Raw genomic sequence first — 27,378 nt, forward strand, 5'->3', positions numbered from 1 at the left:
TTCTATTACCTATTGCAAATTAAAATTGGAATTTGTTAATATTTCACTCATCGTTTAATTTTTTTTTTTTCTTTACATTTTTCATTACATTTTTTTTCTTCACTTCACACGATATTTTAATAAAATTCGAAGAAAAAACCGATACTTTTAGTTTCTTCGGCGCGGGGATAAATAAATATTTTTTTATTCGGATATAACAATATCACATGGTACGTATATCGCATCATAATAGAGATGCCAAGTTCCTAGTAATGGATTCCTAGAATGGATTTCGTGGAAAGCAGGAAATCGGTTTTTGTTTGATAAAAGAGTATATATATTGCGCTCTCTCTCTCTCCCTCTCTTTCTATATATATATATATAAAAGATCGAGAGAAGTAAATATCACAAACCAAGCCACAGAGAAACATCTTTCCACGGGAATGCATGTACGTATATTTTCTTACGTATCAAACGCGACACGTTTCAGAGGGAAACGAGGAATTCCATTCCAGCGGATAGCCGGAATCTAATCTCTCTCATCCCTACCATCAATTACGCTTCTTCTTTAACCTCCAACGAATTATACAAATTGCACAAATTTAAGTGCAACCTTACCGAAAAAAAAAGAAGAAAAAAAAATATTTTAAAAATTGAATGAACGAACGAGGCTCGAAATTATCTCTTCTTTTTTAAATCCCATTATCCTTGCAATTATTACAATTCCACCACAATTTATTTATTAACAACGAGGTTCATTCGATTAATCAATCTTTTTTGCTTGCTAGTGGTAACAACAGAACAGCCCCCTTCCTCCATTACGTAAACAGCTTGGCCGGCTCCATTTTTATGAACCCTTTTATACACGAGCTTCAGACGTGTCGGATCCAGCCTATGTTTTACGGCGGCCATCGGAAAAATAATATTTCAAAGCGTGGCTCGCGACTTTGGATCGCCGTTTAATGGGATACTTATTCACGGGAACGGTTCGATTTAATCCACCTTCCCCCCGATGATGCATTTCACCCCGTTCCCTCCATTAGCTAATTCGCGCGGCAGAAGAGAAAAGGAAAAGGAGAAAAAGGAAACGACGTTCGGAAGCTAGGTCTCTCTCTCTCTCTTCCTCCCAAATGGCTATTTTTGTGTAATGAAAATTTTCTTCGAGAGAGAGAGAGAGAATGGGAATTCGTCGAATTGCGCGATAATCCAATGACGTTTCAAAGAATTAGGACTTAGCTTTGGGGAAAATGGGAAAATAATACTTTACTCCAAGTGTTACGATTAAGAAATTAAATATTAGGAATATTTTTTATTTAGAATAATTTCTTTAATAATTTTGGAATACGTTCGTTTTGAAAATTGTTGATGATTTTTACAAAAAAAGAAAAAAATGAAATACAAATATATCTTTACAAGTATCGAGGAAAAATAAGAGATCAACGGAGATTAAAAAAGGATTTGAACAAGGATTTGGACGGTAAAATTTCCATTGTTACTTAAAAGATGAGTAAAAAAAAAAGGAAAGAAGGGGAGGGGAAACTCCATTCGAAAAATTGCCGAGATAGATTTAAGAATTCTCTCCGAGTCTTTAAATTACGATACGCTTTCGACGACGCCAACTTCGCCGAGGACAAAAGGAGGAAACAATGTTTAAAACTTGTGCTACTTCACCAAGACGGAAGAGAAAGAGAGAAAAATTCGCCTCGTCGAAAGAGGCGAGAGTCGTTCGGCCGTTCTTTCCAGCGACTGGCGAAAAACTTGGAAAAACTCCTCTAACTCTAATGTAAAACAACGTATCAGCACAGTAAAACCGAACTGCATAACCCCGAAATTCATGCTTCGTTCCTGAGAAAGCTACGTGTGAAAAAAAAAATATATATATATAAAAAATATGGCGGGGAGAGAATTTAGGGAGAGAAAAAAAAAAAAAAAGAAAAAGAGACACAAATATAACGACAATTAGATATTGTCTCCTCCTTCTCTCTCTCTCTTTCTAATCATAAACAACAATCGACATAATAAACACTTTGTCTACGTATCTCTATGCCAGCACAACAAAATTTCCAATAATGCTTCATTTATTCTTCCTCGCCTCTAATTACATCGATCTCTATACAGTGACGCAACAACTTGTGCGAAAGCTTGGAAAGAAATGTTGGTAATTGTTCGTGAACAAGCAAATCTTACCCATTTCCATGATTTTTAGGAGCAATTTAATTATTAAAGGGAAAACAAATTCCATTTATCCAAACGAATATTCAAATTAAGTTTAAAAGAGATTCAAAAGAAAAAAGAAAAAGATGAAAATATCATTCGTGAAAAATAAAAATAAAATTTATATTTTACATAAAACAATACAAGAATCAGTTTCAAATTCGATGGAAATCTTATCTTTTTTTTTTCTTTGAGACTAAATAAATCTAATAAATCTCTCGAGATGGGTGGCAAAATCGGTAAAATTCGTCTTTCCATAAACAATCGTCTAAATATCCAATTAAGCTCAGTCTATTCCTTTCTCTCTCTCTCTCTCTCTCTCTCTATGCACACGTAAAAACACCACTCTGAATACCGCTAATGGTATCTAAGTAACTTTCTAATAGTGTTACACGACACGTAAGTAGCGATTACGATAATCGATGGAACATTGTTCCGCTAAAGACTTACCATGGAAGAACCCATTATACCTATGAACTCAATTGTTTCTCCTACAACAATTGTCGGTCGAAGACGAGAGCCTAGAACATATACACATATCGTACATTCCGTTGAGTGAAAAGTAGTCTCGTGATCTCGTGCAGCCGCGCTGATTTCATATTCGTACTACTTTCTAAACGTAAAAAAAAAAAAAAAAAAAAAATAAAAAAATAGAAACAAAAGCGGCGCAATTTTCAACACCAGAAACCATGGCCATTATTTTGCTCGCTCCAACGAGTATGGACACCATCTATATTATTCTCTTTTTTTTCTCTTTTTCGAAGATTCATAGATAGACAGATAACGACGTCTCCCCCTTTTTTCCTCGATCCATATAATAAACGGCGAAATGATATTATTCCCCTGCGTGTTTTTTGCGCGATAATATTTACAATGTTGTTGTTGTTATTATTATTATTGAAGCGCATGGTCGAGATACGCGAAATATTTTGCGCGACAAGTGATACGATATCTAATAAATTCTCCGCTGGAAATAAAATCCGAGAGCAAGGATGGGAAGGAATTGGAACATTTCGTTACAAAATATTCGTTCATTCGTCGCACCGAATTATTAAAACGAGCTAAATCGAAAATTGAGTTTCTTTAAACGAAAGGTAAACTTTTTATTCTCTTAAAAACAATTTTTCTTTTCTGATAATCGATCGAGAAATCGATTATACAAACTTTCGATCGATCGATCGAAAATTTCATTTCGATTCCTGTTTTTTTCTTTTTCTTTTTTTCCTCGAATTTTATACACGTAAACGAATGTCACTTTTTTTTTTATTTATTTCTCCATTAATTCTCGTAAAGTCTTATTAAAATATTCCGCTAGAAATAGTAGCGAAGAAAGTTAGAAAACTTCTTTTTCTTTCTTTCTTTCGGGGAAATGGGGATGAGTTTAGAAAATGGTGAAACGTTCTTCTGACCGAAGAATTTTCGTGAAATTTGCTTCGCCCCGCATAAAACGCAAATTCCGATCCGGATCAATCCCTTGTATCGGAGTATTCACAGCTATGTTCAGAGCTTGACACTTCCGTGACGCTTCCACAAGCGAGAGATAACGGAGGAAACACAACGGAGAAAGGATATCACGAATTTTCTTTCGCGGACGACGACCCACTTCAAGAGACGAAGTTCAACTTTATATATATTTTTCCTTCTTGTTCTCCCCGCGTTTTCCATATTACATTTCTTCCCGTATTTGTCGGCAAACCTATCGTTATTCCGCGAGATAAATCATATTTCACCCCTTGTTTCGTCGATAATACCCCTTTCTCTCCACGTTTACTTTTGTTCCATTTGATTATTCGTCTGTGCTGCACGAGAGAAATTGAGGGGGGAGGGGTTAAGACAAGGATTATACTTTTGAAATTCTGTTTGCGTTTATCTCCATTTGCGATTTTAAATAGATCAGATTTGCATATTCGTGGAAAAAAGTTTCTACGTCGTTCAAGTCGGTGATTAATGTTTTGAAAATGAATGATATTCGATTAAAATGGATTAAGGATATTCTTCTCTTTTCTGGATATAAAGAAAGAAGCAGAATTTTAGAATTTATTAATCGTGAGATTCAGCTTGTTTTTAAATATTAATGATTTAATTGCGATATTTATAAGCATCATACATGTATAGACTAAAGAAACCAAGTTCATTAAAATTGGTTAAAATTAATGTTAAATAAATTTTACAGATGGATATTCACAGCTTTTAATTTTCCAAATTAATCGCAAATTGTGCAAATCCACTTGGAAGTCAAATCGATTATCTCCATCGAGGTCGATTGCTTATTCATATACGCAATGTTTGTCAAGATTTAAACAAAATTTTTTCAAAATTTGATCGATCTCCAAAAAATAAAAAAATTCTTTTAATCGATTGAAATAAAAATCTCTCCTCATTTTTTGTTTTATTTTTAATTAATTGTTACTTCTACGAATATAAATAATATTCGCGTAATTAAAAATATAATCCAACTGAATACAATGAATGAGAATACGAGTCTTGTACGTGCAAATGTAAATTCAATCGTTTTTTATCGCGTTTTATCACTGATTTATGCGAAGTTGACGTCGAGCGTTATGGAATACACTCGGAGACCGGAAATTAAAATAACGAGAAACAAGAAATCGTAATACCCCACTTTGCCAGAAAACTTCGCAATCATCTCGATCACTTTTCTCCCTTATTTCCCTCCCCTTTCCCCAGCTTTCTTTCTTTATTGACTGCTCCACTTTGCCTCCCATAACTCACGTGTAACCGTTTCGCGTTTTCATCGCAAACGAGAGCCAACTCATCCCTCTTGCATCTTCTGCGAGGGAAGAATATTGCAGTTGTTCTTGCAAGAATAATTCGTTCGAAGGATATAAAAGAGATACACGTGGAAACGATAGCAAAAGATGTATCCCCTTCTCATCCTTGGAATTGTAAATAAATTTATCTGCCAAATCTGGTCGACCTTGCCACTTTGCCATTTTAATTTTATTCAATTTTTGTCTTGAAGAAGAAACTTTACGCGTGTTATGATTTAGATGATAAATTTTCCATCGAATCTACACTTTCATTGCTTCTAATAGCAATTACAATTCCAAAGAAAGTTTTATTCCGAGAGATCACCTTGTTGAAAATCATTTTGATTAACTTTTTCCTTCTTAAAAATTGTAAAATTTCTCGAACGACGAGGAGGAACAAAAATTGCGAACGATTGAGATTAATTCATGAAAATTTTGCGATCCGAGAGAGAAAAACAGAGAAACAACAAGGTGAAATTTCCGATATCCTCGTTACAATCGGCCCGTATTTTCTCACGTCGTCTTTTGCTCGAAACGATTCGCATTTGTGCAGTATTTCGATCCAGCCTCCTCCGCAGCGCCGACTTTTCTTCCGACCGAATAACAAAAGCGAGTCCCAGACAATGTGAAACGTCACGAATACGCTTGGATTTTCATTGAACGATCTTCCCTCACGATCGGTGAACCGGTGAACTTTTTCTTTTTTTCAACGGAAGAAAAAAAAAAGAAGAAGAAGAAAATAAATCGCCATTTGCATGTATTTTCTTTCTATTTTTTCTCCGTGAAAGAAATTGAATTATGATTATTGAATAAATGGATACGCAATTCACGATATTTCGAAAATATTTAACGATCTTCCCTTACGATCGGTGAACCGGTGAACTTTTTCTTTTTTTCAACGGAAGAAAAAAAAAAGAAGAAGAAGAAGAAGAAGAAAATAAATTTGCATGTATTTTCTTTCTATTTCTTCTCCTCTGAAAGAAATTGAATTATGATTATTGAATAAATGGATATGATACGTGTGTGCGATAAACAAAGACGCAATAATTCAATGCAATTCACGATATTTCGAAAATATTTAACGATCTTCCCTCACGATCGGTGAACCGGTGAACTTTTTCTTTTTTTCAACGAAAGAAGAAAAAAGAAGAAGAAGAAAATAAATCGCCATGTGCATGTATTTTCTTTCTATTTTTTCTCCTCTGAAAGAAATTGAATTATGGTTATTGAATAAATGGATATTCAACGCAATTCACAATATTTCGAAAATATTTATAATTTTTGTTGATGCATGGATAGATACGAATTGAATAAAATTAAAATTATTCAAACTTATATATTATATAACTTTCAATGGCGTTTCATTAAAACAAGAGATTAAGCGCGATAATTGAAATATATTTGATGATCAACCTTGATTCATAATTAAATTTTCATTCGTATAATCTGCGTGACGATTAGCCACGATTAGATTATTAAATTATACACCAAAACTGATAATTAATCTTGAAAATCCTCTTTATATAGGTAAAATTAATGTTTCGAATTCGAGGCTTTAATCGAAATTTAATTAACGTCGCTACGTTGAATAAATATTATCAATGATCGAATCGATATCAAGTCCAAAAAAAAAAAAAGAAAACAATTTAGCTTCAAAACGACACGAAATAAAATATATATATATACATATTTGGAATTAATTTTATATAATTTCACGATAATGTCGTTTCGATGCGAATGAAAACGAAGATTCGTCTTAATGTAAATACAAAATCATCGCGTAAAATTTGTGCACGCTCGCCACTTCGAGATAGAAGAACAAGCTGATAATTTTTCTCGTTGCACAATGGTCACCTATACGAGCAATTTATCCAACTCCGGATTCAACACACACGCGGGAGATAAAAAATGGAATGGAGTGGACGTTTTTTACGGCGATGTTGAAGATTGAAATTTGCGAGATTCGCTGTTAATGGATTATCGCGCTCGGCCAACCGTATTACGTCGCTTTTAATTTAATCGCCACGTTGTTTAACGCCTTTTATCGCGGTTAAGAAAGAGAGATCTCGAAAAATTAGGATTCATCCTGAGTTTGTAATCGTTGTTGTACGAAACGACATCCGTAATGGGAATGTAAGAGGAATGCAATAATGGATTTTGAGTTTTTGTAATCGATTTGAGTAATTGATTTGAAAAGTAAATTTGGAAAGAGAAGCAAGAAACGAAGAGGAGGGATGAAAATAATGAATTATTCCACGGGAAAGAAGAATTTTTTTAATTCGAATTGAAGATAATTTGTTAAACGAGTATGAATTTATCTTTGTTGAATCGAGATGGATAAATTGATGCGAGAAGATGATGTTGCGCGTTAAGACGCGTTCAAAATTACGCGGCATTTAATTCAACTTGTTAACTTTGTTTCAACTTTATATACAGGAGAAGTGATACGAGGCAATTGTAAGAGTTAAATCGAGGATACGATTTATTGGAAGCAAAGTTTCCTCAAAGTTCGATAACTCGACTAGATTCATTGCCTGCCTCGGAAAATTTCTGACTGAATTTCCGTCGGGATAAATGTCAAATTAATGCACCCCTGATGTAACGTAATTATCGAACCTGATTATCCTTTAATTCTAATAACTCTGATCGATCAGAGTTCTGATTATAATATCACTTCGATAAATATTTACAATTTTACGATTGGACAATTTTGAAGTGATAAAAGAATAAAACGGGAAGATGAGAAATAAATTGAAGATTATCTCTTTATCAAGTTTTGCACCGTCTCGTTTATCGAAATCGTATGGATATGGAAAAATTCTAAGTCCAGTAGGACACGAGTTCTTCTTACCTCGAAGCGAAAACGTTGAACCAAGTTTCACTATCACTGGATAAACCGACGGTCAATATTAGTTTGTTCGATAGCTTCTGGCATATTTGCTCTGCATGCGAACGAAAAATATCTTCGTCTCCTTGTGCAACCGGTATATTTCTTTCCTTCAATTCTATTTGCCGACGGCTGTTTGCACGAGGCTCCAAAAAAAGAAAAGAGAAAGAGAAAAAAAATGTATCGAATAAAAATATATTAAATCCAGAATGTAACCAGTGATGGATCGATGGAATACGAATATAATATAGTCGAGTTGATCAAAATCATTAAAATTTAAAGAAGAATAGAAAAAGAGCGAGGATATGAGAAACAGATGAATTTTAACGAACGATTAAAATTTCTTGAGCGCATAAATCTCGAGTTGAAAGTTTCTTACAGATTTTAATTTCATCACTGCATTTTCTGAATTTCTTCAAGAAGAAAAAAAAGTGTGTGAAGCGTGGAAAATGATCTGTAAAACTTTAACGAAAATATTATGATAAAATGATGAGAAAGAGAATGGAGAGAAAAATTACGATAATTCGTACGATTTTCGTAATTGTTTTATAAATCGAACTTCTTTATTCAATACAAACATCAATGATGAACTTGGAAGTTGAAACGGACAAGTGGATCCTAACGAGGATATCGATTGTCCCAATAGGCAAAGGATTACACTCGAACTCGAGAGACACCTCGTTGATTACCACCCTAAATTGCATCCAGCTTCGACTCTACCTTTTCCTCCTTTCTAAATCTCCTTTTTACTCTGCAACACTTTCCACCATTTCTGCTGGAAACAATTCTTCGATTCTACTTCCCTATATAATTGTTTAAATGAAAAAGGAAAGAAGGTTAAAGATTAACGATCTAAGAGGAATAATTATCGTGAAATAAAATTGAAACGTTTCTCGAGATCATACGAAAAATTGGAGGAATTTTGGCAAGAAAAAAAAAATCGTTAAATCAGACTTTATAAGTGACTTTATAAGTGCAGAGGATCTTAAGGCCTGAGGATTGCTTTTTGAGGCCGTAAATTACAGTTCACTGGGCGCACTTGTCAGGAAGAGTTCTGTCTTTTCGGTAACATCGAGAACAAAAACTAATTTTCCAGTAGAAAATTTACCGATAAAGTTACTTTACTTCGAATCAACGTAGATATACGAAATCTTCTTTAATCATACAGTTTATTAAAACGCAGACAACACGTTCCAAAAAAGAAAAATAAATTAAGAAATATATAAGTTCAAAAAGCATACATTATATCATCAAATGTATTTATATCTATTTCAAATGATAAAATAAAATATAGTTTCAAGGCTTTTTAAATAAAGACGTATATCTGAATTTGTGAACAAAAAACAATTAACTGCAAAGTAATATAGAAAGAAGAAATAAGAATTTAAATTTATTTAATATTTTCATATTCAGAAGAGTCAGAAGTCTATAAATAATCTTTTTGCATTCGAGCTCAGTGTCAAGCCTGCACTTTGAACGATATATAATATAGAAGAACTATACGAATAAAAATAGAAGTTATGTTCAATAAAATGATTTGAAGGAGAAAGATAAATAAGCTTAATACAGAGAAAAATTTGAAAGAGATATTCGTTTCTAATAAAAGAAGGAGTTTTAAGGAGATTTACGATCGTGAGATGAACAAGTTTGTTAAAGTGGCGGTAAATACACATCTTTCGGGACGGTTTTCAACGTTCCACTATTATCGTTTATCTTTTCTCGTGTGTATATACCAAGGACATGCACTGCGGAAGTCTTGATGCCATAATCACTGATCGTAACATGTCGGTAATGGGTCACTGCGAGGGTCGAAGATCGAGGTTAATTGAAGCGTTCAAGTGTGTCACTCGAGGAATTTTCATTAGACATCGGTGGTTTACGAATGTGTGTCGATTTTTTTCAATAAAAACTCTTGTCCTCGTTTGACGACAATTGCAAACATTGATGGAAGAATTAATAAATAAAAAAGTTTTATTCTATGGATAATAATATTGAACCAGAAGTTTAATTTGAAAATATTTCAATTTTCCAAGTAAAATTTCATACACACACATATATATACATAGGAGTGCCGAATTTTATACGTAAAATAATTATTTTTTCGAAGATACAGTTTTTCCAATTATTCTTCCTGGATGAAAAATAAACGCGATCGTTTATGCAATGCTAAAAAATGAGAAACATCGATGAAAGAATCTTTTTTAAAACCGTGATTGCTTTGATGCGGCAGGAAAATCAAAGTGAAAGTTATTTTTCTGAAAAATTCAAGAACGTTGTATAGGGGAACAGAGAAGATTATTTTATAACATAATGAAAAATAAGAGATAATAAAAATTTCTCGGTCTTATTCCGTTAATCAATAAAAGAGATTATGTTTTGCAATTAGCTTTGCAGAATTAAAATTTTACGATGTTAATATTCGTCGAGAGATTGCTCCATAGTTAGCCTCTAATTTGCATTTACAATTGAGAGGTGATGTACAGCCTGCAGTCATTAATTTTAACACGTCGATGATATCAGAGCCGCAGTTGAAGCGTGGAACTAGGGTTAATTGAAGTATTCCTGGAAATTTCTTGAATATGCCTTGAATAATAATAAGAACTACGAGGAAGAAATTGTGGGAAAAAACAAACATTGATTCTAAACTAAAGTTCTCAAACTCTTATACCTTTATAAAATTGCTCGATTAAAATAATCGATTAATCACCGAACAATAATTTGATAATCTTATTGACAAGTAATAAGATTTCCAATCAATTTTCCAAATAGGCAAAATTAAAGAATGTAGCCTAAAGAATGATAAAAGAAAATATAAATTTCAAACAACAGAATTTACAATGATTAACCAATCAATTACAAAAACAATTATCTATTCTTATTAACAAAGAACAATAGAACAATAACTTCAATCCTGCATCACAACTATCCGACTATCGATTATCAATAACATTATCGATATCTCATTATCATCATCTATCCAAGATATTATTGATATTTATATATCAACACCAAGGGATACATCAAGCCACACCCTGTACAAAAATTAAACGTCAAAAATTAAATTCATCCGGTGTTGGGAAAATTAATCGATCAAAGATCGATTAAATTAAAATCGCAAAATTCCTCGATTGCCTCGTAATTGAAATGAAAGAAACGAGGAGGGCTCGCGAAACGATCGCGGTGTACCAACGAGCGAAGTAGGCGATGGTCAATAAAACATTGACCGCAGCCCGACCACCGCTCAGAATCAGGGTGGAAAGGGTTGTGCAAAAAGTGTAGGTCGAAGGTCTCTGTCAGAGGAAGGGAGAGTGGTCGGGGGAAGAAGAAGAGGTGAAAGAAGGAAGATAGAGGAAAGAATCAGGGGGTTGGCTAGACGGAGCTCTAACAAGTGGCTGCAGTCCGTAACGATCGCCTTCTGTGTCATGCACCAGACACTCGCGCGCTTTCTCTATCCTAAGAGGTTTAACCAATACATACCGATTCCGCATTTCTTTGCGGACACGCGTACGTATGATGTACCAACATCGTCGAAATATCGCTCAACGATTGAACAAAAATTGTTTGGTTCGCGATCGGTTGATAATTCATTCCCTTGAAATAATTTCCGTCGCGACACTTTCGTAAACGATGGCCTTTTAATTGGACCGATCGATTCTAGTTAATCAACTACGTATAAAGTAAAAATTCTTTTCCTTTTTTTAAAAAAAAAAAAACGCCTTTTGCATTTAACGTTGCCAATGAATTTTTTATTTAGAAATAATGCGATGATTCACTGATTTGTGAGTAATGAATGAGTTGAAAATGAAGAAATTTTAATTCTCAATAATTATTTTTTATTTATTTATTTACATATATATATATTTCTAAATAAAAATAAAATTCAGATAGTAACTTTTGCCAATTATTGGTATTTTAAAATTATTAGGTATGATTAGTTTGAAAGGGGTGAAAAATGAAGGGTAAAGTAAAAAAAAAAGAAAACTAAATCGATAATTAATAAATTAAATGGATAAAGAGAATCCAATTGTAATTCTAAGTTTGCTCTTCTAATTTTGATAGGTCTTTCATTATAGATTTGATTATAAGTTTCGTGTTTGACTATTTTGGAGGAGGAGATTTTTAAATGACAGCGATACAAGATTATCGTCAATTCAGATTTCTTTTAAAGATATGTCTTCTTTGAAGTATACTCGAAGAAGAAGATGGATTGAATTTCACTTGATAAAAGAAGCAGATTTTTCGGTATATATTTTAAGCGATACGATAGGATACGATATTATTATAACTTTTATCTCTTATTCAATTTTATTTTAAAAATATAATTTATACAAATGAATAATAATAGATCTATTCAAAAATATTATATTTTTGAATAATTTCGTTTAATGATCAAGTTAATTCTGTTTAATTATTTAATTTATTTCATAATTATGATATATTATACGTATTATGTGTTATTTATCATTGTATAAATTATATTATGTGTACTGTATAAGTGTGCATATATACATATATGTACATATACGTGATGAAATACATTTGTGCAATTGATATATACAAATTCTAAAACTTTTAAAAAGTTATTAAAAAATTCAATTTCAAATCAAATAATTTTTAGTATTATTTAAATAATATTTCTATAAATTATATTCCATAAATATTAAAATAATAAAAAAAATTTATGTAATAATCTAAATTGACTTACCGCAAAAATAGATATAATATTTTTTACGACGAATCAATCATGTATAATTTTAAACTAGGTCTAGTTATAAAACGGCCGAAAATTTTCGTGACCTTTTTTCATTTCTGAAATTAGTAATATAGAAGCTAAAAAAAAAAAAAAAAAAGAAAAAAAATACGTTGAATCTCGTAATTTATGATACGACTGAAGTTTGTCACTTTACATATATTTAATTCATTAATAATTTCGTTTCAATGGTTCAAAATTAAACCAAAAAGTAATTTTCCAAAAAATATATGTTTTAAATTCAATCAAAAAAAAAGAGAAAAACTTTTAATTTAGTTTTTAAATTATTGTTTGATCTAGATATTGTATTTACTGTCGTAATGTGATAATATATTATATTTTGCTCGCGTTCCGTGCACTAGTCCCGCCGAATTCGGTCGATTAAAACTTTTTACAATGTCCTTTGACTCTTATAGGCATGCTTTTACGTGTAGACTCACGACCATGCACACAAATTATAAGGTATACGCTGCGTTTACATACAACGAAAAAATTCGTCATAATTTTACGAAAGCTCGAAATCGACGCCGCGGCACGAAACACAAGTCATGTTATTCCCGATAAATATACGTTTATATGTAAAGGTACGTGTATAGCCACGATAAAAAAAAAAGTAGAATAAAAATGTTAGACAACAGAAGGAGGAGAGACGCGAGAGAACGGAAGAGTACCAAAATATCTGTTACTTTGAGCGCGTGGCAGTTCAGTCGCTCGATGATAGAAAGCACATGCCCGGCGTGAGAACTGTCAAATACAATGATGTTTCTTTTTAAAACTAAAACCTATGGCCTAAAAAAGATACTTTCGTTAAGATTAAATCGATATCGAAGGAATGGTTAATGCTGCACGTTCTTTGTCTTAAGTAACACTTAATCCCCCGCATACACGCTCCTTCTGTATATCTATCCCGTTCCTAAGCGCGACCGGCACGCTTGTTTATCCTCGTCGCACATTCACCAGTTTCTCGCTCGTCTTACATTCACTCTTTCTCTTTGTCATATACGCGGTTCTCTCCTTTCTTTACGAATACATGCATCTGTCGCGTTTATACACTCTTATACACGTGTGTACGATAACACACGTATATGCAGAGTAACGTTATAGATAAACACGTATACAAGCATGGTCATATTCTATAGGCGATATCGAGTGCCGTGCAACAGAATGTAACGCATCGAGGTAGTAAGCCGGGGTAAGAAGACCTTAACCTATCGCGATTAAAAGCTAGGAATGTAAGCGGCTCAAATAAAAACCAAGTGATTAGAGCAAATAAACATTCTTTTTCTCCGATTTCCGATAAATTGTCTTACCTGCTTTACTAGTGGGTGTAGTGTCTGTTCTATGCTACGGGTCTTTATCTCTAGGGTGGCTGGGTCTACGGGGTCGGGTGTCGCCATGATTCGAACACAACTCCGAGCTCCGTAGACTCGAACCGAGTCTAGAGGGGTTCGTTGTACCCCTCTTGCTTCTCGTGCGTCCTCACTACCCTCTCACAACACTCGTGCGATTCCACTTATTTCCCTAGATGCCTCTCTAGTCGAAACGCTAGCCAATCGTTCTTCTGGTAATCAACGACGCAAGCGACATTCAGTCGGGACGGCCACTAGCTGAAACTACTCGTCGTGTAACTATGCAGCAAGTTTCAAGAAGAAGCGGCAGCGCCATCTTCTGCCATTCAGTTGATTCAAGTGGTGGCGTCGTTCGGAAGCAAGTCGTTCGTTGCTCGTCTTATATTGCGTGTTTTATTACGTTTAAAATTATAAATTTTGCGTAAAATATAAAGAAAAATGGTGTATAACGTGTGTTGTGTGCCCCGAGAACGAAATGCGTGGACTGGAGATGCGTTTATCGTGGAATCGACAGTGACATCGAAAAGAAGGTACGTAACTTTGAATTTGCTCTCGTTTTGCGCGCCATTGCATTGAATACGAATATGAAATTCTGCGTCACATGCTTTGAAATAATTTTTAATGCTAATTACAAATCAATATCATTAAAATATTGAATAATATATGTACATTCAACTGTAATACGATTAATTCGTATTATATTACATCGAAGTCGTGTTAAACGAAACGTAGAAACGTAGAACATATTGCAAATCGTGGAAAAGGTCAAACAATATGACGAGAACACGTGTGGTAGTATATGTTGTAAGACGTATCGTGTTAGAAGAAATGTTATAGTTTTTGCGCCGTGTTCGAAATCATATTTTCGTATTAGAGAAATATGATACGAGAATATTTTCGTATTATAAAACTCCATAAGATTATTTTTGAAGGGATAATATAGGAAAATATATATTTGATCGATAAAATAGATTTGCTTCTATGAGGATTTTATTTACATAAGTATATTTTCTCGAAATACATACTAATTATAATTACTAATATTAAGATTAAGATATTTAGCCATTAATTAAGACATATTCGTAAATGTTTAACGAGAGGCGAGATACTAATGAGCAACTTTATCAGCTTTATTAATAATATAAATTATATCTTGTAAATATGTTGCAACTTATACGTATTTGAAACATAAATTTTCGTGAACGATATTTATTTTAACGCTATCGAACATATCTAATATTTGTAAAGCTACACATGACTAGTTCTAAATATACGATATTCTTAAGACGTGTTTCGTTAAGCAGCCACTCTATCAAATAAATAAATATTTTTTTTTCCATACATTATTATACAAAAGATCGAATTTTTAAATTGGTCGAGAGAGAATAACGAATAACAATTATGAAATAAAATATGAGGAATATATGTGATTTTTTTTGAATTAGAATAAATAAATTTACCATGAATTTCTTATAATTTTTCAATCTATTTTTTGCATTGAAAAGCATTTTTTTCATACGTTTAAGAAAAAGATTCAATATTTTAAATGTTTGCTAGATTAAAGAGACAAAATAAAAAAAATCACATAATTTTCCAAAATTATCATTTGCAACTCGAGTAAAAAGAAAAAAATCAAAATTCCAATTAGACGAAAATTTTTCCTAAAAGAAATTCAGGTTACAGATTGATCTCATACATTAATCGAATAAAAATCAATTTGTAACTCGTGTTCCTTTATACTTTCTTCAAATCTTGGTTAAACGATTTCTGTCATTTCTGTGCTCGTGTATCCTTGAAAACATCCTTTCTTACGGAATATGCGCTCAATGCTTATTCTACATTTACCTAACGAGTAAACAATGCTCGTAGAATAACTATAAAACACTTCTAAGGAATTCATTTCTCATCTTTCTTATTTCTTCCCGTTAACGAGCTTATTTTGATTTGGCGCCAACGGCGCTCTTCTCTTCACGTGTTTCTTGGGAAGCTCGTCCCTCGAAGGTGGGGCTCCGTTGCAGGCCAAGCCGCCCTTCCTTTTTCTCAAAGATTCGGTTGGAAGGTATTCAGCCGGTCTCAACAACTGTCTGAAATTGTACGGCCCGTTGATATCCTCCGGATCGTAATCCACCTTGAATATCTCTTGCCGTCTCTGAACGGCAACGGGTTTCAGAATTTGCCTGAGATCGGTCGGAATCCCAAATCCCGTTTCTCTCTCCACCTTCTCTTTCCTCCCACCTATGTATCTCCCAACGTTGATAGCGTTCTGACAATTGACCATTAATCGATCGTTCCTCCTCTTGTTGTTATCCCCGTTCACCGCCGCTTGCCTCTGCAACTTGTTCGAATTGTCGTTCCCCTTGGCCTGTATCGGTTTAACGCAACCGTTGCTCTTGAGTCCGTTGCTTATTCTCGACGGTTTGATCAAATCGTCGCCGACCACCATTTTATTAATGAACAACCCGTTCTGGCAACCGGTGATGATATTTCGATACCCGTTGGTGGGAGGCCCTTTGGCCGCATTGTTGGCCGATGGGTGTTCATTAACCGTGGTCGGATGGCCGTTAATCGTGGCCTCGTGCCCGTTCATCGCGGATCCGTGATGATTGTTTAAAGGGACGTGGCCGTTAACAAACGCTGCTTGCCCGTTCGTGAAGTTAGGACCACCTTTGGACGGGATCTGGTGCCCGTTGGCGGCACGTTGTTGTTGTTGTTGTTGTTGTTGTGGTTGTTGCCGGCCGTTGTAAGCTTGCCGTTGTTGCCGTTCGTTCACAAAATTTCGTATGTCGATGCGTTTGAATCGTAGGCCGTTTGTATGGTTGGTATTCGAAGGGTCGACTGTAGATTGTTGTCCACGGTGTTGATATCTCTCTGGGAACCGCATGCCGTCTTTGCTAGCCGCGTGATTAATCCTTGACCTGGAGAGGAGAACGAGCGATCGTTTTAATCCGGGGATCCGGTTTCGGGTACCAGAGGTACCATTTCGTATTTGTTTCGGTTTTAATACTACTTGGGTCGGTGTGACATAAGCGGAGAAAGAATGTTAAAGTAACACGAGAAAAAGAATGTAGTAATTAATCTGTAAGGTTGTGTGTACTCGAGAATGTAGAAATTTTAATTTACGTTAAGATGTTGTTTGCTCTTTTTTTTTTTTTTTTAATACAAATTGTAGTTTTAATTAGATATTAGATTACAAGAGTTCTACGATTGTTCCGTCTTTCGTTAATTAATCAATTAAAAGTATGAAAAAGGAAAAAAATAATCTTGATCAACGTGATATTTTCTCTCGTATTTACATAAAAAATCTACAAATCAAAAGTATCTAAACGAAATCGAGTCTCACACCCTCTATAGGTTGTGAATACGTTCTACAAATGGCGTAAGTTTGTTATTTTACCTGGAAGTTTGCCATGATACCTCTGGCAATGTACAGAAACACAACGAAAGATTAGTAGAACTTATATACTAAATACGATTAATTAAATTCGATATTCCTTATTTGCATGGCGATAGTCATTCGCAGAGACTGATAAATAAATAACAACAACAATAATAATAATAAAAGAAAAGATAATAATCGAGCAAAGTGTTGGTTTAATTTAAACTCGAAAAAAATTGAACCAAGAAGTAGAAACGAAAAAAGGAGAAAGTTTCAATTTACCCCACTCTGTTCTGAGAGCTCTCTTGTTGTTGATTCTCGGTTGGATTTGTCAAAGCTTTGTGCCATATATCTGAGAGTTGTTGCTCCGTTGCTATCGCAAAGTCTCCCTGAGCTTCCAAACGTTCTCTCCTCTCGGTGTTCACTTCCAGAATCTGTCCCATTTGATTCCTGAATTCGAAATTAATTCTATCATTTTCCAATTCCCTATTCGTTTTGCACGCAAGCACATCTGTGCGAGCTCATCTATCGTCTTCTTAGCCCGAGTTTTAAGCTTTATCTAATTTTATAAATTTTGAGAAAAATTGTTCATATCTTTTTAGCTTGAATTTTAACGTTTATTGGGTTAGGATTCTACGATAATTTTCGAATAACAACTCTTATGAGTGTCTAATAGAGAAGTAGACGAAGGATTCGATTCAAAGAAAATTGGTAGAAACCTTCTATTAAAATAGGATAGGAAGAAAATCTAATCTAGAAATGTCTAAAATTCTATTCTAGCATTCTATGATACTCCAATCCGAAAATCTAAAAATCTACAATAATTATCTTTCGATTCGAGATAGAAATTCGAATATATAGATTCAAAGTAAGGAAGTTTCACAAATATTCGACTCTCGTGAGATAATGGATAATAGATTAAAGGGATGTCCGAAAATCATCTACGAATATACCTCGTCAATGGATGAATGTCATTTTCTAGCTGTATCAACGGTAAGTCCCAGCCAACTTCTTCGTCTTCGAAGTCCGAACCACTTTCGATGCGAGTGCCAAAAGCATTGGAAAATTGAGCATTCGAATTTCACCATTCACCCGTGATGAGAAACGTTTGTAATCGATCGTTATAAAGCGTTACGCGCGTTTACCTGCTCATCTCGTCCTTCAAGTCGCGATAGTACTTGATCGTCTCCTCCCCCTCCACTTGATTCCCACTTCGATATTGCAGGATAGGCTGCACCATGCCGAATCCTTCCGGCCGCGTGTAATCAGGTGGCGGCTCCTCTATCTCGTTTATCCGTATTCCTGGCTTGTTGTGCCGCAGATTCTTGTGCACTTCTTGATTTTTCATGTGTATCTTTCGTAACGTTCACAATTTAAATCGTCACTCGAGGGCTCGAAGAGTTGTTACAATTTATTTGAGGTGTCAATATATTCGAGTGGGTGGTTTCTTTTTCGATTTTGGAAAAAATTATTATTAATCGTTTCATCGTTTCATCGATCGAATTAATATCGAACTCGAGGAAATTTTTCTTTTCCAGATTTGGATTTTGTCACAAAATTAAAGAAAATAGATGTTATATTTGGAAAAGATTTAAATAATGTAAATTGTATCGATTTTACATCGTTTCTTTTTGATGAGGTTCGATAAAGTAAAATAAATCTTGAATCGGGTTTTAATTTTTAAAGAGGAGGAGAAGGCCAAATATATTAACACCTTGGATACGATTTTAAAATAGACTTTTAAACTCACATTTTGAGAGAATTGTATGAGATCGGCTTGTCTTAATTTGTAGTGGATCGGATCATTTACGGATGATTTCTTCTTCTTCACCTTTTCCTCTTTCTTGTACCATCGTTGAACGATGAACGCCGCTTCTTCGTTCTTCAATCCTTCGCGCAACAATGCGTTATGCGCCTCGAATTTATCGTTGTAATTGTTCAAGATCGTCTTGAACTTCTCTTCCAACTCGGGTCCGAAGCGTTTACGAATCGTGTATCCTCTGAAATCTGAAGAAATGAGAGAATTGTTTTGGATTAATTTTAATCGAGTCAAGTTTTATTGGAGAATTTAAAAAAAAAAGAATAATGAAATTACGGCTCTGTATTATAGTCGCAGCATTGTCCATCTCCAGCGGTTCTTTTGATTCCTCTTCGTTTTCGTCTTCCTCTTCCTCTTTACCTTCCTCTTCCTTCTTCTGTTCCTCTGTGGAGGACAGAAACAATATTTACATTATCCGTTAAATGGGCGCGATATTAAAAAATTTCTCGTTTAAACAAAATTTTAATCTTACCCAGCATTTTTTGTAGAACAGTTGCTTCCTCCTTCTCGTGTCTCTTTTTCATCTCCTGCAAGAAATGTTTCCTCGACAACCATCCACGTATGTGACGTTGTAAAGTCACAACGGACACGGCGAATTGCCATTTCTGTTTCTTGAATCTGATCCTGGCGAGCCATCTACGGATGCACGCCTGGACCATGATTATCTTCTTCAATTGCTCCTCGTACATCTTGGACAGGAACTCGACGTGATAATATTTGAGGAAAACTTTCGTTCGGCCCAATGCCCATCCGTCCATTTTTAGACGAATCAGAAGTAGGCGACAATTGTCGCGATTAGCTACTACGCGTTCGTCGTAGCCGAATGCCAAGAAACAGTATCTGCAAATATATAATCGATTTAAATAATCCTTTTTTTGAAAATTCGACAAAATTAACAGTAATTGCAATTTTAATCCAGATCGAATGACTCTTTAAAATACATGTAGTAATTCATTGGATTCTCGAGTCAATTTTCGAAACGACATATTTGAAGTTTGTTTTTAAAATTCATTCAACAGAATGGTAATAATGGAACTAGATGTGACAAATTGGATTTGAACTTCAGATTAAAATATCGAATTAATCGAATGGAAAATATTTATTTCTTTAACTATGATTATATTTTATATTATTGAAGAGTTTGCATACCGTTTCAAAAATTCGTTGAACGGTATCCTATGAGAGAATCCATTCTGTCTGATCCTTATCGTCTCCAACACCCCCGTGTATCTCAATTGCTTCACCACTTTCTCCTTGTCGAAGAAACGCGGGCTTCTCGAGTCGTTCGGTTTTATACATCGTACGAACTGCGGCGATCCGGACACCATCTTTTGCAGCAGGTCCATTAGAGAGTATCGGAAGTAAGTCGCCACAGTTTGCTGGGCTCTGGATTGAGAAGCTAGCCCTCGACTCGAGTAACGTTCCTGATGTAGAAAAAAAAAGAAAGAATTTATATGGAATTCGATATCGATATCGCATTAAAAATGGAAGAAATATTCGCTTTGGAACGAAATCAAAAGTGCGATGAAAAAGATTTCTCATTTCTCAATCGCTGTGGAACAGGAAATTTCAATTGCGTCATTGGATAAATTAAAATTGATTTAATTTCTTCGATTGATAGAAGATAGAAATTGATGACGACAGATCGGTCGAAAAATATAAAATTTGACAAGTACCTTCGTATTCTGATTCGATTGTGACAATTTCTTGGAATCGGTGTCGTGTACAGCTGAATACAAATTGCCGGTTTTCGTGATCGGGCATTGGAACAGGAAACGGACCATGTCGTACTGGGATTGCCTGACGAGTTGGATGACTTCAGGAGGGAGGAAGTTTCTGTTCTTTTCCAGAAACCCTTCCGCTTGGTAGACCACGCGTCCAGCGAAATGGTGGACCGCGAAACAAACCGCGTCCGATTTCGGCCTCACGTAGAACTTGGACTTGATGTTGTTGTGAAATTTCTCTGCAACATTCATTTTCTTTTTTCACTCCACAAGAATTATATAACAAAATACCGAATTTCTCCATGAATTACACCGAATAATTATTCGAACAAAATTGTGAAATTATCGAGTTCAAATTCATCTGTAAAAATTTAACGATTCGATTGACCGATAAGAAACGAGGAAAGTACCGATCAGAGATTTGTTGGTGGATCTTGGGAACCGGCTCTCCTCGTCCAACAGAGCGAGTAGCCCCATAGGCTTGCTGAGCAGCATGTCAAGCACGGGCCTGTTGTCCGAGAACTCGACCAGATCGACCGGTATCCCCTCCGCCATGTACTCTTGCTGCTCCCACGTGAAGATATGCTGATTGAAATAATACTGTATCTGCTCGTTGGCTATGTTGATGCACAGTTGCTCGAACGAGTTGCGGGGGAAGTTCTCGAAGCCGAATATGTCGAGGAGGCCGATCGCGAGCGGCTCGTAGCTCGGCGACCGGGTGAAACAGAGCAAACAATTGATTTGATTGACCATCCAGTCGAACAATCGGCCGTACAGCCCTTTCGCCATCGCGTCCCTCGCCGCGCAAGCCTCGGCGACCGTATTGTTTCGCGTGATCGTCTCGCCCCTGGTCATAACCGAGTTCGATGTCAATGCCTCCAGAAGATCGCTCTCCTCCACGCCGAGCAATTGCGAGACTGAAATGATAATGTATATACATTCGATTTACGTTCTCTTCCCTTCTTTTCCAGGGAGGGGGGGGAGAATTAAACGAAAGTTGGAATATTTGTGGAAATTTTGATTAAGTCGATCTTTTAAGGGATTTCGTGGATTCTGAAAGATGATAGAAATAATGGATCGAGGATCGTTGAGTTTAAGTTATTGAAATTGGATCTTCCGAAGATATATTTTCCAATGAGACGCTACGTGATGTTGAAGTTACGAATAAAGTAAATAATTCGATATTTAAGACATAATAATAATAATTGGAAATGAAATGATAGGTAAAGATATATTGGACAGTGTGGAAATTTTGATTTCGTCGACTATATCTTTTAAGGGATTTCGTGGATTCTGAAAGATGGTAGAAATAAGTGGATCGAGGATCGTTGAGTTTAAGTTATTGAAATTGGATCTTCTGAAGATATATTTTCCAACGAGACGCTACGTGATGGAGAAAATTTAATAGAAGTTACGAATAAAGTAAATAATTCGATAATTTATCATTCAAGAAATAAAAATAATGGGAAATGAAATCATAGTTAGAGGATTGGACAGTATGGAAATTTTGATTTCGTTGATTTTGAAAAATGGTAGAAATAAGTGGATCAAGGATCGTTGAGTTTAAGTTATTGAAATTGGATCCTCCGAAGATATATTTTCCAACGAGACGCTACGTGATGGAGAAAATTTAATAATTAAAATTACAAATACAAAAGTAAATAATTCGATAATTTATCGTTCAAGACATAATAATAATAATAATTGGAAATGAAATGATAGTTAGAGATATATTGGACAGTGTGGAAATTTTGATTTCGTCGACTATATCTTTTAAGGGATTTCGTCGATTCTGAAAGATAGTAGAAATACATGAATCGTTGAGTTGAAATTGGATCCTCCAAAGATATATTTTCCAACTACTTGATGGAGAAAAATTAATAGTTGAAGTTACGAATAAAATAAATAATTCGATAACTTATCGTTCAAGACATAATAATAATAATAATAATAATAATTGGAAATGAAATAGTATGGAAATTTTAATTTCGTCGACGTTTATGCAAAGTATTGATATTATTTGTTGGAATATTTTAAACATTTTAATAATGCAATTTAAAAAAGTAACTTTACTCGAAATTTTCAATGCCCACTACTCCGACTACTCTCTATTTTATCGCTTTCTAAAAATTCGATTACAAAAGATAATTTCGAAAAAAAGAAACGACAAAAAAAAGGGAGAAACATTTTCACCTGTGCGCAAAGGCTCGACATGGATCACGTGGCTCTTATTATCGGTGTTATCCTCGCTGGCCACCTCGCCGAACTCGATATCACCGAGATGAAGTATAGCCGCCAGGATACGATACACCGTATCAACCTCCCCGTCTTGAAATCCAAGCAGTTTGAACCCGGCTTTCAACTGTTGGAACTTGTCTATATGCGTTTGAGACGTTTGACAATGATCGGTCAAGAATCGATGATTCTTTCGAAGATTGAGATCCAGATGGAACTCGGAGAGGCGGCCGTCCGCCTCCAATCCATCGTACATGTAATAAAATATATGAAAATTACGTTCCCCTCTGAAACGTGAGATCGTAAGATCGATTAAAAATCTGTCTACAGCAAAAACTACGCATTGACCGACGGACAAAAACTTACTCGGCTTGGGCGACGACACGAGATTGTTCCAACAGGTACACGTATATCCTTGCGCCTGTCACCTTACCGCCTTTCGTCATGGTCAGGTCCAAGTATTTTCCAAATCTGGACGAGTTGGCGTTAATCCCGGTGGTCGCGTTACCAAACGCCTCCATTATCGGATTTATTTGAAGGATCCTCTCCTCCAAGTTGCGATTCGGCGCTTTGCTCAGGTAGACCAGTTGTTTCAACAGCAGATTCGCGCTCTCGGTTTTCCCCGCCCCGGACTCGCCGCTGATCACGATCGCTTGATTTTGCCGCTGGTGCAACAACGCTTGATACGCGGCGTCGGCCACCGCGAAAATGTGCGGCGGATTGTCGGATCTCGCCTGACCCTTGTACCTCTTTTGCTCCTGTTCGAATTAACTCCGTTTCAAATTCTCATCCGATCGTGCAACGAACTCAAAATAAAATTAAAATATAATGCTCTCTGATCGATCGAGCACGTTAAAATTTGTTGGTTTATCTCGAAGAGGAATTAGAAGGAAGAAGTAAAAGTTCTATCATACTCACGATGCCGGTGTACAGTCCCAAACTGGTGAAGGGGTTGACGGCGACGAGTATGTCGCCTATATAAGTGTATATTTGAGCCTGCTCGTATCTGTGCTGCAACTGATCGACAATACCATCCTCCGAGAGCATATCCAAAGCGGCCAGATCGTCCATGTACATCTTCTCCGCTTTCGCCTTTCGATAAGTCTTCAATTTTCCATGCTTGGTGGTCACCTCGGGCTGCCTGTGCACCCTGCCTTCGACCCTCTGCCGATCGATCTCCCCGCGGAGCTCGCCCCGAATTTTCTCCACCGAGGACTCGATGTTGGTCAACAGGGGATGCTCCTTCAATTCGCTTGCGAACGGCCTGTGCTCGAGATCCTTCACCAGACATTCCGTGATGAAGTCCACCAATTCTGGGGTATGGATGTCCGGATTCTTGAGGGACGGGGGTGGATTTCGGGGGATTTGGAAGAGCGCTCTCATGGGATGGAGTTCAGAGAGGGGCGGGTCGCCCTCGGCCAGCTCGATCGCCGTTATTCCGATCGACCATACGTCGCATCGGGAGTCGTACGAGGAATCCAGCTGTTGCTCGCAAGCTATCACCTGTTTGCCCAATTTTACTCGATCATCATTTCATCCAAATCGATATATCTAATATTCTTTCTACTTGTTGAAAAATTCTATCCGACGTTCACCTTAGTAATCTACATTTTCAAAAGATTGGAGTGAAAATAGGATTCGATTAGTCTCTCGATTGGATAGATTATGATTAACGAATGATTTCTATCTTCGGTTTCGAAATTCGGTTATCTATTCCTTTGCTATGATAAAGCGTATGACGAAGTCGTATTTCAACGAGGTAAAAGTTGCTCGTGTAATTTATTATAATATAGGATCGTTTTTATGCTTGATCGTAGTTTACCTCGGGCGCCATCCAATACGGTGTCCCGACCGAGGTGTTCTTTCTCGCGAGCGTGGCGACGAGGTGAGACGACACGCCAAAATCGACCAGTTTCACGTGGGCATCTTCGGTTAGCAATATATTGTGGCCTTTAACGTCACGGTGCATGCAGTGACGGCTATGCAAATAAATTAACGCCTCGACCGTTTCTCTGAGGATGTAAGCTATTTGGTCGTCCGTTAGGCGTTTTCCTTTCTTCTTCAAGCCTTGGGCCAGGTCGGTCACCGAACCGCCAGTGCACAACTATCATCCAAATAACATTTTATATTTTTCTTTTGATTCCAAAAAAGAGAAAGAAAGGAAATGGAAGGAATTCTTGGACAAAATATAATTAAGATTCGCGTTATGAATATTTAATTGGGTTTAAGAATGGGTTTTTATTCGACGATACCTCCATGACGAACCATAATTGATCCTCCTCCTGATTAGGCTTCGCTCTTTTCAAGAACAATCCGTAGAAGAGAGGGATATTAGGATGGTGGCTCAGGTCTCTCAGCACCAGATACTCTTCCTCGATTTCCTCCACGTTGTCCGCGACGTTCTCCAAAATTTTAATCGCCACTTTCTTGTCGGTTTCGTTGCAGTGCGCGCTGTAAACCGCCCCGTATGTCCCCTCGCCGATCAATTCCTCCAGGATGAAACGATCACCGGGATCTGGTATCACGTCGAAGTTCACGTGTTGACTGAGACCGTGGTACGCCATATTGGTTCCTCCACCGGTCATTTCTGAAAATAGAAAAAAGGGAAAAATAAACATGGAATAGAGAGCACCTAAAAATGGGAATTGTTAAATAAATTGATTATTTATTAATATCGGAGTGGAATATAATATTTAAAATAGGAGATGGAAATTATTAAATATTATCATATTGGCACGGTAATTATTTAGCATTGGATGGAATATCGAGTGGGATATCTAAAATAGAAAATGTTAAATTGTTAAATATTTATATTGGCAGTGATTCGATGTTTAATTCGACGGACAAATATAGATTTTGCTACAAATTTCAATTACGATCGTCTTATTTATTTAGCAAGGGGAAATTAAATATTTGAATATCACTGTCCGCGTGACTGAGTGATGGTAATAACATTCCATATTATGTATTTATCGAGTTTAGTGGATAAAGGAAACTTCGACCAAGCGGTGAACTAATTCCTTCCCGTAGAAAGTTGCGGTGAACCGCGAGAAGAAAACTCGTCACTGTTACTCGTAACTGTTCAAGTTTTGAAATTGAATCTTTTTAAAGCAAATGTTAATTTCAATAGTGTAGATAATTTCTATCGATTTCCATTGAGAAGCGTTAGAAAAATATGGGACGAAGATTATTTATTTCGAATTTTCTAAGCAGCTTACGTAACACATCTTTTTAACGTAATCAAATTTACACCCTTCTTATTGAACGAAACGGGTACAAATTTCAATAGGATTGAATTGAAAAAAAACGTTTGAAATTTTCATCCCCTAACAACGATATGAATTTCATCGTCGAAATACACTTTCTCCTGTTCGAATCTCGATCGATCACCGTGAAAATTCGTGAGAAACTAATATTCGAAGATATCTCTTTCACTCTCTCTCTCTCTCTCACTATTTTTCTTTAATTCGTTTTTCTTTTTTTCTTTTTCTCTACTGACCGATTATGTCACCCATTTCGTTCACGCTCGAGATCTCAGTGAATCTCGATCCCTCATTTAAGGAAATAAAATGGACGAAAATCACTGGGTCGATTACTATGTGAGTGGAACACTTGTTCACTTGGCCAGGTGTGAAATACGACTGGGTCGCTCGTCTTCTAACCAAATACCTGTTAACTCCCTAATAGGATTAGGGCGCATAGTAAGACCGGCGCATTTCTCCTCTTTCTCGTTGGAAATAGGTCTCGTAAGAAGGCATCCAGTACGGCCACGTGTTCTCCTCCTGTCATTTTCATATTATTATTAACTCGATAATAAAAGATCGGGCTAATATATACATCAGGATGTATAATATCAATTTAAGCCGTGGAGGAGAATCTTGAAACGAGATATATATGTATATATTGCTATAGTGCTAGCTAATTAACTCTGATTGGATCGGAAAAGGATCTGATTGGATAAGTAGATTTCAGTACAAATAGATGTATTTTAAATACGTTATTTTTATTGATTTGCGAGATTATGTTTGGTATTACGTTGTTTAAATTTATTAGAGCTAAATATTATTATTTATTTAATTAAGAATATTTGGGCAAATTTAATTAAATTTTGGCAGATGCAATTGGTAAAAAAAATTGGAACGATTCTTTGCAATTTTTTTATTGATTTTTCCTAAATGCATAAAATTGATTCTATATTTTGTCGTATAAGTATCGTATTTAAAATTTTTCTTAACAAATTGCAAATAATGGTGGGATAGATTTTTTTCCGAATT

General features: G+C 35.7%; 2 protein-coding genes across 6 annotated transcripts in view; both read right to left on the bottom strand.

Annotated features, from left to right (window-relative positions):
• LOC552017 (alpha-catulin) overlaps positions 1–14,133 on the bottom strand; it is an 80,060-nt gene extending 65,927 nt beyond the window's left edge. For 2 of the 3 annotated variants that reach the window (XM_006562299.3, XM_006562296.3), the window contains exon 1: positions 13,912–14,133. In XM_006562299.3, the coding sequence (XP_006562362.1) occupies positions 13,912–13,998 (87 nt within the window). In that variant the 5' untranslated portion in view covers positions 13,999–14,133. Of the gene's footprint in view, positions 1–2,643; positions 2,715–13,911 lie in introns of all 3 variants that reach the window. The other variant, XM_006562298.3, reaches the window with a different exon arrangement.
• Positions 14,134–15,059: 926 nt separating this feature from the next.
• On the bottom strand, positions 15,060–26,762 carry LOC410489 (myosin-IIIb). 3 transcript variants are annotated; one of them, XM_006562295.3, is made up of 17 exons: positions 26,604–26,762; positions 25,357–25,691; positions 24,927–25,208; positions 24,023–24,607; positions 23,471–23,862; positions 23,063–23,391; positions 21,280–21,786; positions 20,822–21,108; positions 20,295–20,569; positions 19,618–19,985; positions 19,422–19,529; positions 19,077–19,333; positions 18,472–18,680; positions 18,280–18,360; positions 17,609–17,776; positions 17,345–17,366; positions 16,313–16,865 (listed from the first exon to the last, which is right to left on the bottom strand). In XM_006562295.3, the coding sequence occupies exons 1-17, from the start codon at positions 26,617–26,619 to the stop codon at positions 16,854–16,856; spliced, it is 4,233 nt and encodes a 1,410-aa protein (XP_006562358.1). In that variant the 5' UTR covers positions 26,620–26,762; the 3' UTR covers positions 16,313–16,853. The 3 variants fall into 3 exon arrangements, with proteins under 3 accessions (XP_006562356.1, XP_006562357.1, XP_006562358.1); XM_006562293.3 differs by lacking the exon at positions 17,345–17,366 and having other exon boundaries at positions 15,060–16,865; XM_006562294.3 differs by lacking the exons at positions 17,345–17,366; positions 18,280–18,360 and having other exon boundaries at positions 15,060–16,865.
• Between the last annotated feature and the right edge of the window lie 616 nt (positions 26,763–27,378).

Source organism: Apis mellifera, linkage group LG14, assembly GCF_003254395.2.
Source record: "Apis mellifera strain DH4 linkage group LG14, Amel_HAv3.1, whole genome shotgun sequence".
Classification (NCBI taxonomy): Eukaryota; Metazoa; Arthropoda; class Insecta; order Hymenoptera; family Apidae; genus Apis; species Apis mellifera.